Source organism: Cimex lectularius, unplaced genomic scaffold (genome assembly GCF_000648675.2).
Source record: "Cimex lectularius strain Harlan isolate CLEC.00 unplaced genomic scaffold, Clec_2.1 scaffold97, whole genome shotgun sequence".
Taxonomy (NCBI): domain Eukaryota; kingdom Metazoa; phylum Arthropoda; class Insecta; order Hemiptera; family Cimicidae; genus Cimex; species Cimex lectularius.
In genome coordinates, this window is record NW_019392672.1 from 164,463 (window position 1) to 180,394 (window position 15,932).

General features: G+C 35.7%; 1 protein-coding gene across 2 annotated transcripts in view; it reads right to left on the reverse strand.

Annotated features, from left to right (window-relative positions):
* The window catches only part of LOC106667080 (probable cation-transporting ATPase 13A3), a 39,487-nt gene extending 24,802 nt beyond the window's left edge, over positions 1 to 14,685 (reverse strand). The window contains exon 1 of one of the 2 annotated variants that reach the window (XM_014394767.2): positions 14,544 to 14,685. Coding sequence is in view for 1 of the 2 variants with exons in the window: in XM_014394766.2 (XP_014250252.1) it covers positions 9,033 to 9,091 (59 nt within the window). In the remaining variant the exon portion in view is untranslated. Of the gene's footprint in view, positions 1 to 9,032; positions 9,170 to 14,543 lie in introns of those variants that run through there. The other variant, XM_014394766.2, reaches the window with a different exon arrangement.
* Between the last annotated feature and the right edge of the window lie 1,247 nt (positions 14,686 to 15,932).

Below are 15,932 nucleotides of genomic sequence, written 5' to 3' on the forward strand. Positions count from 1 at the left end.
TGATTAAATTGCCTGGTAATAGTCTAAAGTTCAGGTTCTAGCCCATATAGGGCTGATAAAAGTGTTCCAACGTCAATTTACTTTGTATGAAATTCCAGTAATCTTCTATTTTGTTGGTTCTAATCAGTCTAATGGAAAAATCCCAGTTTGCGATTGCGACAGAAACCAAGGTAACGGACCTGAGTGGATATGGAAATAGTGATATTATTAAAGGTAAATGGGGTACAGGTAAAACGCTTTAAGGTAGAAGTCATCTAGCTACATTTATTTTTTCTTAATTATCTTTTTTAATTTTTAAACTAGAGGTTTTATAATGTTCAATGTTGTTTGGATTGATGTGCATTAATATGTAGCCAATTGTGTCCGGATGTCTGAAAATATGGTGGAAGATGGGTCTAAAGACACTGCTTGAGGACACCTGCTGTCACAGTATTCGGCAGTTTCCTTCACCCAGAAGAAATGGGCAAAAGATAAATACTAGGTGGGGGGGAGAATATAACCCCGAGTAAAAGGTCAGAACCAAAACTTGTCAAAAGTAGAAATGAGTACATTTAGTTAGTAGATAGTTTAGGTAAATTACTTTGACGGCCCAGAGTTCCGTAAGTCCAGATAGGTCTGATAATATTCTTGTAAAATGAAACATTTTTTACCGTCAATTTACTTTGTTTTCCAGAGATCTGTTAAGTCCTAATCTTTGAAGTCTTGTGTGATTTCAATATCATTTCCTGGATAAGTAACGAGATAGTGGACCTTGCGGGGGGATGGTTAATTGTTGTTTAGATTGATGAGGATAGCCTCGTCATCAGTTTGTTGTTGTTTTTCAGGGTAGGTGAAATGTCGATATGGGACCAACTTGGTGACTCCCTTTCACAAGTTGTAGTTACATTCAAAACCTTGCTTCACTTTGAAGAAAACGATAAGAAAGATAAGATTTTTGTTGTCTCCTCCGGAATAAAATAAATAGTAAGATTTTCTTAAAATTAAAGACAGTCAATTGAAGAAAAAATATCAATATTATAAATTATTATAATATAATTGTTAAGAAAGATAAGAGGTTGCTAGAGGATAGGCTTGAGCTAGTTGAACAGGCCAGGATATCTAGGATGGAGAGGAGCTTTAATGATATAAACAAGGATCTAGGACTAAAATTTTAGGAGGTTTGATTAGTAAGACACCACATTTCATGTATATAAGTGCATATAAGACTGAATGGTAAGATTCTTTTCGAGCCTAAGAGATAATATTTGGTCTAACAGGACATAGGAGATAGACCACTTTAAGATAATAGTCGCTTTGCTGCAGATATTTTCAATGCGCCATGCACTGTAATCTAGAATCTCATCCAGATGGGATTGAAGGGAATGGATGAACAACTGTTTTATCGTGTAAAGACTCTATCTTAGAAGACAACGTCATTCATAGGCTGAAGCTGCATTCAGCACCTTTCACCCTAAAGAAACAGAAAGTTTTTTGTACAAGATTGAGATGAACACAAGCTTAAATAGTAAGCAAATCAAGTTCAGTCTTATTTAAAGGGAGGTATTTAGAACCATTGGACCCAGCCAGATTTATTTTAGTTGTTTATTTTACTTAATTGCCTTGGTTTGCACCAATTTCACTATTCGATTTTCTGCAGATGGGATTGAGGGCAACGGGACGGTTGTTTGTTAATCCTGCGGATAATAGTGTCAACGAGGGGGCGTCGGTGGCCGCAACGGTTTAGGCGTTGACACTGAGCCAATCACTAAGGTAAAGGTCCTGGGTTCGAATCCAGCGGCCCTGCATTCGAACCCGACATACTTACAAATGGGCTTTTTTTTTCAAAAACGCCGATACCCCGAGGGTTGATATAACCTCTGCTGGTCGAATCTGAATTGGGCACTTTGATTTCAATCTGAAAAGTCCTATCGATATGATTTTAGTACAAAATTGAAACAAGGGTAACCCTTGAGCTAGTGCAACAGTCCTGGATGATAGATATTGTCAAAGACCTTGAGAATCTTTATGAAAATCCCAGTACAAATCAGCACATCCTCTGAGAAGAGCAAAAAACAAAATACAAATACAATAGATTACGTCAGTATGCAGGTTAAACGTTCATATTTGTAAAATAATTTATTGCATGAAAATATGTCAATATTTGTTTATAATTTGAAACTGTTAAGCAGAACGAACTAAAGTCATTGTGTATCAAAGATTATTATATACCTCCAATATTGTGCATTCAATTCACTAAGTTGCTAACAACGGGGAGAAACCGAGGGCTATAGCCTGTACTATATGTAGTAAATTAATTAGCATTCGTTCAAAAGGAAAAGTCCGGGCTGAAATGTGAATTATCTTCTTGAACTTTCTCAATAGACCTGTCAACAATGATCGAACAAAAAATTTTCGTTCTTAATCTGATTGAAAAAAAATGCTATTTCAGCTCCGGTTATCTACAATTTTCCGATTATTATTAACACTCCAGAAATCTGGCAAACGTCATACAACTCGTGATTGAATGAATGATTTTATCGATATGGACCCGCCACACCCAAGCCGAAAAAAACATATAGTAATAACATTATGTTTTAATTAAAAAAAAAAAATTGCGGAATGAAAACTATACAAAAGCACATACTGCTTGAATATCCGTAAGCCACATAATATTGTTAAGAAGAAAAGGAATGTCGGATATGTATATCGTGAATAGGAAAGACCCTAAGATGTTGCTCTGTGGGATACTAGCATTACTGTGTATCTAAAAACAATGGCTGCCCCTGAATTAATCAAGGAACTTGAGATATATATGAGATGCGGTTTTTTTTGTTTTTTTTTTTTTAAACACTGGCCCGACCCAAGGGTTCATATAATCTCGTAGTTGAAATAAAAGAAATAATAAAAATTAAAATAAATAAATAAACAGAAATAAATTTTATAAGAGACATTTTTTTTTAATTTTTAAGTGACGGTACAGCGGCCTCCGAATAATAACTTTTAACCACAAAAACACGAATAATCAATTCAATTCTTATCTGCCAAACATTGAACGGGTTTTTTTCAAAAATACTCGCCCACCCATATAACCTCGTAGTTGAAATACCCTCTTAAAAACTAAATTAATAAATAAACAGAAATAATTGTTAGAAGAGACAATTTTTAATTTGGTTCTCTTTTTAAGATGGTTTAGGATGGTTTATTGGTTTCTAGACATTTAATTGATTAAGAATTATTAACTGAATAGCCCTTTTTATTAGCCAAATGTCAATAAATTTATCTTATAAATCACTCGAAACAATTAATAACAGATTGAGATAGCAGTTAAAATAAATACAGGGTAGTGCGTTTTGAGTAACTGGTTAAAAACAAGGGGAAAATTAAAAATGGAATTTGCGTGAATTTTTTTCAAACTAAATATAACTACAACAATCAGATATAGTTATCAGTTTATAGTTACACAATAAATGGATATTATCGAATTCAAAGTAAAACTGCAATATTTCTAGAACGAATTGATATTTTTTTAGGTTCTGGTATCATTTCATTCTTTTTGTTTGGGGGGGGGCTGGAAAATTCCTTCAAAATGTGTGAAAAATAGGGCATTATCTTTCAACAAAATGAAACGCGCCAACTTATTAAAAAATCCAGCAGATTTAAGTGAAAAATTACCTTTGGAACATTATTAGTGTTACAATAAAATAGGCAATGTAAAAATGGCCACGTCTTTTATAAAAACTTTCATGCAAAAAAGGTTGTGACTAAAAATTGGGAAAAATAAGAACAACTGATAACTAATAAAAATAATTGCAATTAAAGGGTATTACCATTACATAAAAAATTTACTCATTGCTAATCCTACGTCCTAATGCAACTAAATGATACTGCAATATTTGAATATTGGCGATAAGTGGAAAGTTTAAATAATATTCTTTAAATTCACTAATTTCGTGGTCCGCTTGACCAATTAATATATTACAATTAATTATGGTTTTTAGTTGAGATGGAGGGAAAATTCGAAAGGTGGGTTGAGATGGGAAGTTGGTGTCCGAATGGATCGAGGTCACGATAGCTCAAGTGGTAGAGCAGCGGCGTATCTAGACGAAGATCGTGGGTTCGAATCCCGCTCGTGCCATTGACTTTTTTATCTCAACTAAAAACCTTAATTAATTGTAGTTTAAATAACAGTTGGTTGAGAGGAGGAATCGGTGTCTCGTGGACCGATGACAAGTGATAGAGCACCGGGTACAGGTCGTAGGTTCGACTCCTGCCCGTGATACTAATTTTTCTTCTCAATATAATTTGCATAAAAATTGGGGAAAAGAATAATAAAAATAATGTTATAAAACCTCAAAGATATATACTATATCATCAGCAATACAGGGTGACATTTTTAGATGGTTCAGCTTAATTTCTCTGGAATCAATACCTCTATAAAAAAATACGTATTTAATATTGTTTAGTCTAGTTTCAAATTTTTACCCTTTTTTTAAGAAAAATTATACAGGGTACCTCAGGCCCAGTTCAACTTCACAATTTCAAACACGACCCTATACACCCTGACACATTTTTACATTTTTAAGGATATTTTATACTGAAAACATTTGTGCAATCCAATTGTAAATTGGTCAAAAAATGACAAAATTATGGCAAAAAGTTTGAAAAAACAGTCATTTGATTTGCTATTTATTAACCACATTTCATGTTCGAACTGTCTGCCTTGCGTAAAGATGCAAAGATTTTATCTTTTTAACCACCCTTCACCGGTGCTCTGAGAGATAGAGTCAGGGGAGATGGATTGACAAGCATTTTCTACCCTTTGCAGCAGTTTTACAACTGAGGTTAGTGGGTGGCCCCACAGAAAATACTCAAGTGGAGTTAAATCGAGTGAGCGAAGAGGCCATGAGGTCCTATCCAACTATCCCGGAAGTGACGATTCAAATAACGTCTCACCTGCAAAGAATTGTGTGCGGGTCACCATCAAGCTGGAAAATCATTCTTTATCGTTGTTGCAGAGGAAGATCATCTAAGTGTTGGAAAACCCCCCTCAAAAATTTGAGGAACTGAGCACCGTTTAAATTATTTTCCTATAAATAAGGCCCAATTAATTTATTTCACACAGGTGAAGTCCACACCAAACGTTGATACTGTGAACCATCTGATGATGGCAAGAGTACAAAATTCTCGGCTTTTCCTTTGCCAACGTTCGAAAATTCCAACAGTTATGCAATTAAAGGTGAACTTGGATTCATCAGTCCATAGGATGTATGGAAGAAAGTTTTCTTCAGCCTCCCAAATCGACATTTATGCAAGGAACGTTTGACGCCTGTCGCCCTGACGCCCGAACTCCCTGGACAAGATGAGAGCGATACGGCTTAAAATTGTACATCTCTAATTTTATTTTTTGAAAAACCTTGAGAGAGGAATTCGGATTTTCTCGAACATACAGTAAAATATTCAGCTCCTCGTCGAAATTTCGCTTCCGGTTTCTTGGTGATGGAACAGCAACTGATCAGTATCTCCTCATATTGCGAGCAACACGACTAAACGCTTTGTGGTTTAGTCTGGGGCGACCATCAAAATTTCTGGTAGTGCACTCGACAGCACCACTATCAATAAAGCAGTCGTACATATCAATTCGTTGTTGATCGGAAAAATGTGCTCTTCGGTTCATTTTGAATGGAATGTAACGAATAGGTACTATTGTAAAATTTATTTACTTCTAGAAATTAACGTTTGCTCTCACAATGCGAATTTGATAAACAATGACAGAATGTAAAGAATAAAAGCGATTATGTTCGCTTTAGTGAAGAAACAAATTATTGGAATTAACAACAAAACGACTGCGCTTTTTCAAATTTTTTGCCATAACTTTGTCACTTGTTGACCAATTTAAAATCCAACTGCACAAAATAATAATAATGCATAAAATATCTCTTAAAATGATCTTCAGGTTGTATAGGGTCGTAGTTGAAATTTTCAAAAACTGAGCCTGAGGTACACTGTATAATTTTCCTCCAAAAAACGATAATAATTTGAAAGTCAACTAAAAAATATTAAACTTTTTTTTATAGCGACATTGGTTCAAGAGAAATTCAGCTGGGTCACCTAAAAGGACATCTTGTATAAGCCTGTAATGTTTTCATTTTGTAATAAAATATTTGAAAAAAAAAGATAACCTTCATTTCCTTTCTCTAGCTTTCAAGGAACACATCGTCTTTAACAAGACTTTGAAATTGTATTAATAATTTACAAGATTAACCAATATGAAAATATACTAGCGCTCATAATATGGGTTGACCTTTTAAATTATTTAAAAATTTAAATTAAGGCATTTAATTCTTTTAAATAAATGCAATTACTATTTACTTTAGTGAAGAAACAAATACTGGAACTAATGAAACAAACGAAATGCGCTTTTTCAAACTTTTTGCCATAACAGTCAATTTTTGACCAATTTAAAATCCGATTGCACCATTGTTTTCAGCGTTAGCACCAAAATATCCTTTAAAATGATGTGGCAGGATGTAATATATATTACACAGGGCGGGCGACCAGGACCCGAGGGGTTAAAAGCCTGAGTAGGCCCGTACCCCATCCCTAAAAGGTCCGGGACCTGGTCGGCTCACGAGTCCTGTATAAACCTATTGGACCTATTCACAAACCCCAGGATTGTGGACCATTTTATCCTGGGGAGTGTTTTGGTTATGTCCTCTCCTTCGAAAGTATTAAATCTTTCCCTAGCATACCTATCGCATTCTGCGAGGTAGTGTCGGGCCGTTTCTTCTTTTGTTTCGCAGAAGCGGCAGAAGGGGTCTGGTAGAGTACCCATTATGAAGAGGTGTCTTCTCAAGGGGCAATGGCCCGTTAGGATACCTATCAGCCTCCTTATTCCCCTCCTAGAGTTAGAGAATAGCCATTTCGATTCTTTAGGTTTGATTTCCTTCAGAAACTCCTTCGATTGTCTGCATCCTGGGGACATATTCCATTCCTTAAGGAATTGTTTCATGCCCCAGCTACCTATACTCTCTTTTGCTGTGCTTAAAGAGTGGGGTAATACCGGTTGTGGTCCGACGAACTCAGTATTTGATCCTTCCTTGGCCAGGCTGTCCGCCTCCTCATTGCCATAGTGCCCCTTATGAGCAGGTATCCATATGAGGGTTACCCTATTCTCATACCTGGTGATAGTCCTATTAATGAGTTCAACGGTTTCCTCTACCAGTCTAGATGTTGATAGTTCTTTTTGTAATGATTTTAGACTGGCCTGACTGTCGGAAAAAATTTTAATATCTTTTCCCTTAATCTTGTTATCCATAAGTGTTCTACAGCAAACATTAATGGCCCAGACCTCTGCCTGAAAGACCGAGGTGTTAAAACCAAGAGGAGAGGAGATGCTGATCCCTAATTTAGGTATGTGTATTCCAGCACCGCTTCCCTTATCCTTAATGAGTGAGCCAGGATGTAAAGGGTCCTAATTGAAATTTTGAAATTGAACTGGGCCTGAGGTACCCTGTACTTTTCTCCAAAAAAGGTAAACATTTGAAACTAGTCTAGGGATAGTGATAGGGATAAAAGAGTTGGCCACAAAGCCTACTGCACCTCGACCTGAATAGATCTATTGTGCTCCCTGTTATTTATAACTCACTGGCGAGCTTCTGGTTATTAACCAGCCTCCTCAGCTTTGCCAGCGGTTCCATGGTGAAGGATCTTGCTTGAGGTTTTTCTTGTCCTAGTTGCAAGAGCCTGCACCTCTATGGACCTTCACAGAAACATAAAATGTGTTCTGCAGTTTCCTCCTCTTCTTGGCAGTATCTGCATAGTGTTTCCCCTGTCTGTACTCCTATCCGGTGCATGTGCCTTCTTAAGTGGCAGTGCCCTGTCAGGAGTCCAACCAGAAACCTGGTTCGGTTGCGGTTGACTTCCAGTAATTCTTTTCTAAGTCTTGTGGATGATCCTTCTAAGAATCTCTTCTCGTGCCTCATACCTGTGGTATTTATTGTCCTCCAGGTTTTGGACTCATTAAGGATCCATTTTAAGATGTATCCTCTTTTGTAGCAGGCTGCTACGCCGCAGTAGGGTTCTGGGCTCAGAGAAAGCCCCTTTTTTTGGCCAATATGCCAATAAACTTGACTAAAATATATTAAACTTTTTTTTGTAGCGCCATTGATTCAAGAGAACCAGCCGGCCTATATCTGACGTTTAAAGAGTAATATGCGAAGAAATAATAACAGAAATAAATTATGTAACGTTGATCAGTTCATTTTGTTCTGAAGTAATGTAAGTATATGATTTAATTTTTAACAAAACTTCTATTATTATAAGCGAGGAAATAGCACTGCTGCTTTAGGTTTAACTTCGTCTATTACTTTTTTTACCGCGTTTAACGAGAACTTTATTCAGGAACATACGTGAACATTTTTTTTCTCTGCTTATCAAGCACAAAGCGCCAAGAATGATCCGGGGTGAGTAGGCCGAACAAGCGGTCGCATACTCGTTTCGAATCGGTAAAAGCAATCAATCAAATAGGATCTCGGATGTTTGGCATACGCCAAAATTGGCAGGAGAATTATTGGGGCGAGGACGCCGCCGGCAGAAATCACCACATCACGACAAGGTCGCTCCTCATATTGAAGGAAGCGGTGAATTACCCCCGTTTAGAATTCCGCCTTCCTTCCCACACAAATAGCACACAAGATATCATACGATTCCAATCGATTTTCAAGTTTATCATTCTGTTTTTTTTAATAACGATCCTGATTAGTAGAGAAAGAAAAGGTACAAATCAGAGCTCTAGAAAAAAAAACATTTGAATTATTTTTCTCCCTACGTAATTGTGGAAATTTTTGTCGTCAGTCGCAACGTGGACTTCTTTCGACGCGTTCTAGACGAGGGAGGACTTAAAGTGACATGCACTAATGAGCGTTTTTAGGCCGAAACGGGGCTCAAAACAGAAGACATTTCCCAGTATGAATTATTCATTCTCCCGACTCGAAAATAGTCCATATTTTTCATGTAACGGATAATTTATTTATTTCGGCTCCTTTTTAACATACCTGAACGAAAACCATTTTCGCCTGGCGTATCGTCGCAAGGGAGGGTGTCGCCGTGCCATGCGACATGAGAACCTTGCAAAACTGAACGTGAACTGTTCCCCGGCCCCTCCGGTTCTAATCGAAAATAATTGACCCACCGGTTCGGTGTGGCATCATCCTTTTCCACACATCAATTAATACTAAACAAATATTTAAGTATATTGTTTCAAAAAACTATATAAAAACTTCAAAAACAAAACCTCTTTTAACACATATCAAAAAATAATAATTAATACTGACTGCTTCCTGTAATTTCAATATCTTTTATAAATTGATAATATTGATAAATATTTTTTAATATATGACTTTAATCGTTTTAAGAGGTTAATTTGATGGTGGCATATAAGATATGAATCACACTAATCAGTTTATTTATATAATGTATTAAGGAAAATGTGTTGATCTAAAACTAGCAGTCACTAATACAATATATTCAGCATTTAATAAAAACATATTTATAATTTTTTTTTAATTCTATAAAATATGAGTGATTATGACACACTAGTTATGAAACTATTTAACCTAAATATCAAATTAATTTTTTTTATCTAAGGTTTTTGGTTGAGACAAAAAATTAGTGTCACGAGCGGGATTCAAACCCACGACCTGCGGCTGAATTATCGTGACTTCGATCCCCTCGGACACCAACTTCTCATCTCAACCGTTCAAATTTTTCGCCATATTTTCATTATCCGAAGGTCGTGGGTTCGAATCCCGCTCATGACACTAATTTTTCATCTCAACCAAAAAACTTATATAAAGAGAATAATTAATTGGAATAATTAATATGGTCAATTATGATCACTAAACAAATATGGATTAACTAAATATCAAATTAACAATCAAATCTTTTTTAACATTATCAGAATATTTTAAAAAACAACATTGATTTTTAGACATTTGTTTAATCAATTAATACTACTCCTTACTTTTATAAGTCGTGAAACTTTTGTTTTGACGGTGACTATTTGATTGTTTTTTCAATATTTTGAAATTTTCTATTATTTTTACCAATTTTTATTATGTGTGTTATTTATACAGAGAAATCGAGAAAATTGTTACACAAAACGGTTGAGATTGGAAGTTGGTGTCCGAGTGGATCGAGGTCACGATAGCTCAAGTGGTAGAGCAGTGACGTATCAAGCCTAAGATCGTGGGTTCGAATCCCGCTCGTGCCATTGACTTTTTTATCTCAACTAAAAACCTTAATTAATTGTAGTTTAAATAACAGTTGGTTGAGAGGAGGAATCGGTGTCTCGTGGACCGATGACAAGTGATAGAGCACCGGGTACAGGTCGTAGGTTCGACTCCTGCCCGTGATACTAATTTTTCTTCTCAATATAATTTGCATAAAAATTGGGGAAAAGAATAATAAAAATAATGTTATAAAACCTCAAAGATATATACTATATCATCAGCAATACAGGGTGACATTTTTAGATGGTTCAGCTTAATTTCTCTGGAATCAATACCTCTATAAAAAAATACGTATTTAATATTGTTTAGTCTAGTTTCAAATTTTTACCCTTTTTTTAAGAAAAATTATACAGGGTACCTCAGGCCCAGTTCAACTTCACAATTTCAAACACGACCCTATACACCCTGACACATTTTTACATTTTTAAGGATATTTTATACTGAAAACATTTGTGCAATCCAATTGTAAATTGGTCAAAAAATGACAAAATTATGGCAAAAAGTTTGAAAAAACAGTCATTTGATTTGCTATTTATTAACCACATTTCATGTTCGAACTGTCTGCCTTGCGTAAAGATGCAAAGATTTTATCTTTTTAACCACCCTTCACCGGTGCTCTGAGAGATAGAGTCAGGGGAGATGGATTGACAAGCATTTTCTACCCTTTGCAGCAGTTTTACAACTGAGGTTAGTGGGTGGCCCCACAGAAAATACTCAAGTGGAGTTAAATCGAGTGAGCGAAGAGGCCATGAGGTCCTATCCAACTATCCCGGAAGTGACGATTCAAATAACGTCTCACCTGCAAAGAATTGTGTGCGGGTCACCATCAAGCTGGAAAATCATTCTTTATCGTTGTTGCAGAGGAAGATCATCTAAGTGTTGGAAAACCCCCCTCAAAAATTTGAGGAACTGAGCACCGTTTAAATTATTTTCCTATAAATAAGGCCCAATTAATTTATTTCACACAGGTGAAGTCCACACCAAACGTTGATACTGTGAACCATCTGATGATGGCAAGAGTACAAAATTCTCGGCTTTTCCTTTGCCAACGTTCGAAAATTCCAACAGTTATGCAATTAAAGGTGAACTTGGATTCATCAGTCCATAGGATGTATGGAAGAAAGTTTTCTTCAGCCTCCCAAATCGACATTTATGCAAGGAACGTTTGACGCCTGTCGCCCTGACGCCCGAACTCCCTGGACAAGATGAGAGCGATACGGCTTAAAATTGTACATCTCTAATTTTATTTTTTGAAAAACCTTGAGAGAGGAATTCGGATTTTCTCGAACATACAGTAAAATATTCAGCTCCTCGTCGAAATTTCGCTTCCGGTTTCTTGGTGATGGAACAGCAACTGATCAGTATCTCCTCATATTGCGAGCAACACGACTAAACGCTTTGTGGTTTAGTCTGGGGCGACCATCAAAATTTCTGGTAGTGCACTCGACAGCACCACTATCAATAAAGCAGTCGTACATATCAATTCGTTGTTGATCGGAAAAATGTGCTCTTCGGTTCATTTTGAATGGAATGTAACGAATAGGTACTATTGTAAAATTTATTTACTTCTAGAAATTAACGTTTGCTCTCACAATGCGAATTTGATAAACAATGACAGAATGTAAAGAATAAAAGCGATTATGTTCGCTTTAGTGAAGAAACAAATTATTGGAATTAACAACAAAACGACTGCGCTTTTTCAAATTTTTTGCCATAACTTTGTCACTTGTTGACCAATTTAAAATCCAACTGCACAAAATAATAATAATGCATAAAATATCTCTTAAAATGATCTTCAGGTTGTATAGGGTCGTAGTTGAAATTTTCAAAAACTGAGCCTGAGGTACACTGTATAATTTTCCTCCAAAAAACGATAATAATTTGAAAGTCAACTAAAAAATATTAAACTTTTTTTTATAGCGACATTGGTTCAAGAGAAATTCAGCTGGGTCACCTAAAAGGACATCTTGTATAAGCCTGTAATGTTTTCATTTTGTAATAAAATATTTGAAAAAAAAAGATAACCTTCATTTCCTTTCTCTAGCTTTCAAGGAACACATCGTCTTTAACAAGACTTTGAAATTGTATTAATAATTTACAAGATTAACCAATATGAAAATATACTAGCGCTCATAATATGGGTTGACCTTTTAAATTATTTAAAAATTTAAATTAAGGCATTTAATTCTTTTAAATAAATGCAATTACTATTTACTTTAGTGAAGAAACAAATACTGGAACTAATGAAACAAACGAAATGCGCTTTTTCAAACTTTTTGCCATAACAGTCAATTTTTGACCAATTTAAAATCCGATTGCACCATTGTTTTCAGCGTTAGCACCAAAATATCCTTTAAAATGATGTGGCAGGATGTAATATATATTACACAGGGCGGGCGACCAGGACCCGAGGGGTTAAAAGCCTGAGTAGGCCCGTACCCCATCCCTAAAAGGTCCGGGACCTGGTCGGCTCACGAGTNACTTTTTTATCTCAACTAAAAACCTTAATTAATTGTAATATATTAATTGGTCAAGCGGACCACGAAATTGTGAATTTAATGGTTACACAACACATTGAACCCAAAAATATTTTCATCTTAAAAAAAGCCTAACAGTGATCACCACATGACCCTGGGATCCATCGCAACCAGAGGTTGGTGTGAAACTTTTCGAATCGGGAACGGATCAGTGAGTTGATAAAAGGAATATTGATGTCGTTGTGGATAATGAGGTTAGTGACGAAGTAAAGAACATTGACGATTTGCTGAGGACTTTTGATTGGAAGGGTGTTGAAGGATATCGGATGCTTGACAAAACCGTATGTCCAAAGTTGTCGCAGTCTTGTATAGCCGAACGTCGTGGGTTCGAATCCCGCTCGTGACTCTTAACTTTTTCATTTCAACCTAGACTTTACATAAAAAGCATAATTAATTGAAAGAAGTAATGTCGTCAATTAGACCACTAAACATAATAGGTCTTGTATAAGGTTAGTTTAGTTTTGAATGGTTGATGTCGGTCCGAGATGTCTTCGTTTTCAAGGTATAGTCCCTTGACCTGAATGCAAGTCGGTATCTCTTTGTTGTTGATGTAGTGGAGGACATGAGTGTTTTTTTCTGTTTTTTTTAAAGGGGCATCCGACAGCTTACGCATTCACACAAATGAATACATTCACACCAATATATATTGCATTAATTTTATTTGGTAGATGGAGTACTCATAATTCCTCCATCGACCTGTAGACAATAACAAATTAATCTAATTGGGGTCGATGGGGTACTTTTATAAATATACCGCCATCGTCCCAAGTCATGTATACAGCTCGAGGGGCGATCGGGATGCTATTGCCACCATCAGACCCTCCCCATTCACTCTAATAAATACACTCACTCATACAACAAAAACACAAAGCACATATTTTGAAGGCTATATACAATAAAAATTTCCCAATTCCAATAAAAAACTGAAACTCGCTACCATGTCCGAGAACGATTCTTAAATCCGGCGGCATGCCTATACGCTCTCTATATGTATCCAAGGCACGCCTCTATTAAGGGTCACATCGAGCAACATTTCTCTGCATAAGTGGCACCTTCGCGGGATTTGTTCAATTGATTATTAACATCATTAATCGAATTATAACAACAAAAACAGTAATCATACAACGAAATCTAACTCTGTCAAAGAAGTTATGGACCTTGTATTTTTCATTTTTTTCAAAAGATAAAAGGGGAAAGGAGAGTTAAATATTCTGGATAACTATCTTCAATTTAATAACAATATATATTTAATTTATTCATCTTCTCTGAAAATAATTGAGATCTGGGAAATTAATCCCCACACTGAACCAGTGGGATATTGTCTAAGGAAATCGGTATTTCAAATTAGCAAAAGCCCTTCCCCTCAACAGGCATTGTATGTTCGTAAATATCAAACAGACACTCAATTGATTGTGAAAGGAGGTCAGGGATTTTCTAAGCAAATTTCAATAAAAGATTATACATTTAATTATCGAATTTGCTTGCTTTAATAAATTTTGAACATCATGTACAAGCTAATAACATAAAAATAGGAAGCATACAATATCATCAAACAAATATGTCATTTTTTTAAACATAAACAATTAAAACAAAAATCAACAATTATCAAAATTAAATAATAAATCATATATGACAAGTGTTAAGTAAAAGTGATTAAAATGAGTTGTGTCACTTGAATTGTCATTAATATATTTTTTAATTATTTGTTAATGTCAAAACAAAAAAACTGTATACTCACAAAATAGTAGTGTCAAGTAATGAAACGAACTTGTTTTCCAGTAGGTTTCAATTACGTGTCCTCGTCCCCAAATTTCACCCCCGGTAAAGCTGGAAATGGAAACTATTGGCAATCCGTGAACCTGGAACTCAACTGATTTCATTTTCGAGTTTTCGAATAACTCAGGTGATGATCCCCACCAATTTTTCCACCTCCACGGCCCAAACTAAGAGGAGGTGATGAAGAATTGGTGGAGTCCAACCGGGTCGGACGAATTTTTTAGAAGGAGTGGCCAAAACTAATATTTTATCTCTCTATTGGCAAGTTTGCAATATATTTGCTACAACCACACTGCTGTCGAATTAAAAAAAAAACCTCCACACTCAAGAAAGTCAAAAAAGAAATTAAATTCATTCTTACTCTCCTATTATATAATTTTTGTCTATGCATTGCAATCAAATTTTATATAGCGTTTTCGCTTACTTAGAACCAGTTTCTAAGACAGGTTAGTCCTATTTGTTATGTTGATGATTGGTTGTCTATCGCCTAAAATTTTGTTATTGGATACGATTTGAAATATCCAGCCAGGAATTCGGCGATAGTTGACGTGGTTTTGAAACGTATCAACGGTTTGTGATAAACACGTTTTCATTGACGTCCATTGACCCGGACCGACGATAGTCAATAGAGAAGCGTCCACAATTTCTTTGCAAACTCTTTCTCTCTGTTCACAGACCAAAGTTAACCCCAAAAATCCAGCACTCCTGCGTTTGTCGTACTATTAATTAAACATTTAATATTTATAACTTCCGATTAATTTTTTTATGGGACCATCATGGGACTTAGCACGGCTTTAAGGTCAAATATTAGTAAAACTTTGGACTTATTTTGTAATGCTTATTAAATCTAATGATACTACGGCGGCAATAAGTGAATAAGACAAAGATATAACAGAAATAATAATAATAAAGCATTTATCAAACTTATAACGTAATACAACAAAACTTAATAAAAAAATCTCAACCTTCTACACTTCTGAGCCATAGGCCGAGAGAATCATCAATTTCTATGTACTAAGGCTTTACATTTTAGAGGTCAGTACTTTGTGTGGTGTTTAGTGACCGTTAGCCAATGATTATTTGGCGATCGTGAGGTGCGGTCTGGTGTCACGTAGGTTTTAGAACAACATTTTCTTTATCGTGCCAACGTTTCGATCTTTATTGACAACATCTTCAGGGCTCAAAGTGTTTTTTCGTGTACATGTGTCATTCAGTATCCCTGCTCGTGGCTCTCAACATGACACACAAGAATGACACATCTACACGGAAAACAAACACTTTGAACCCTGAAGATGATCTCAATAAAGATCGAAACGTAGGTACGATAAAGAAAATGTTTTTCTTAAACCTA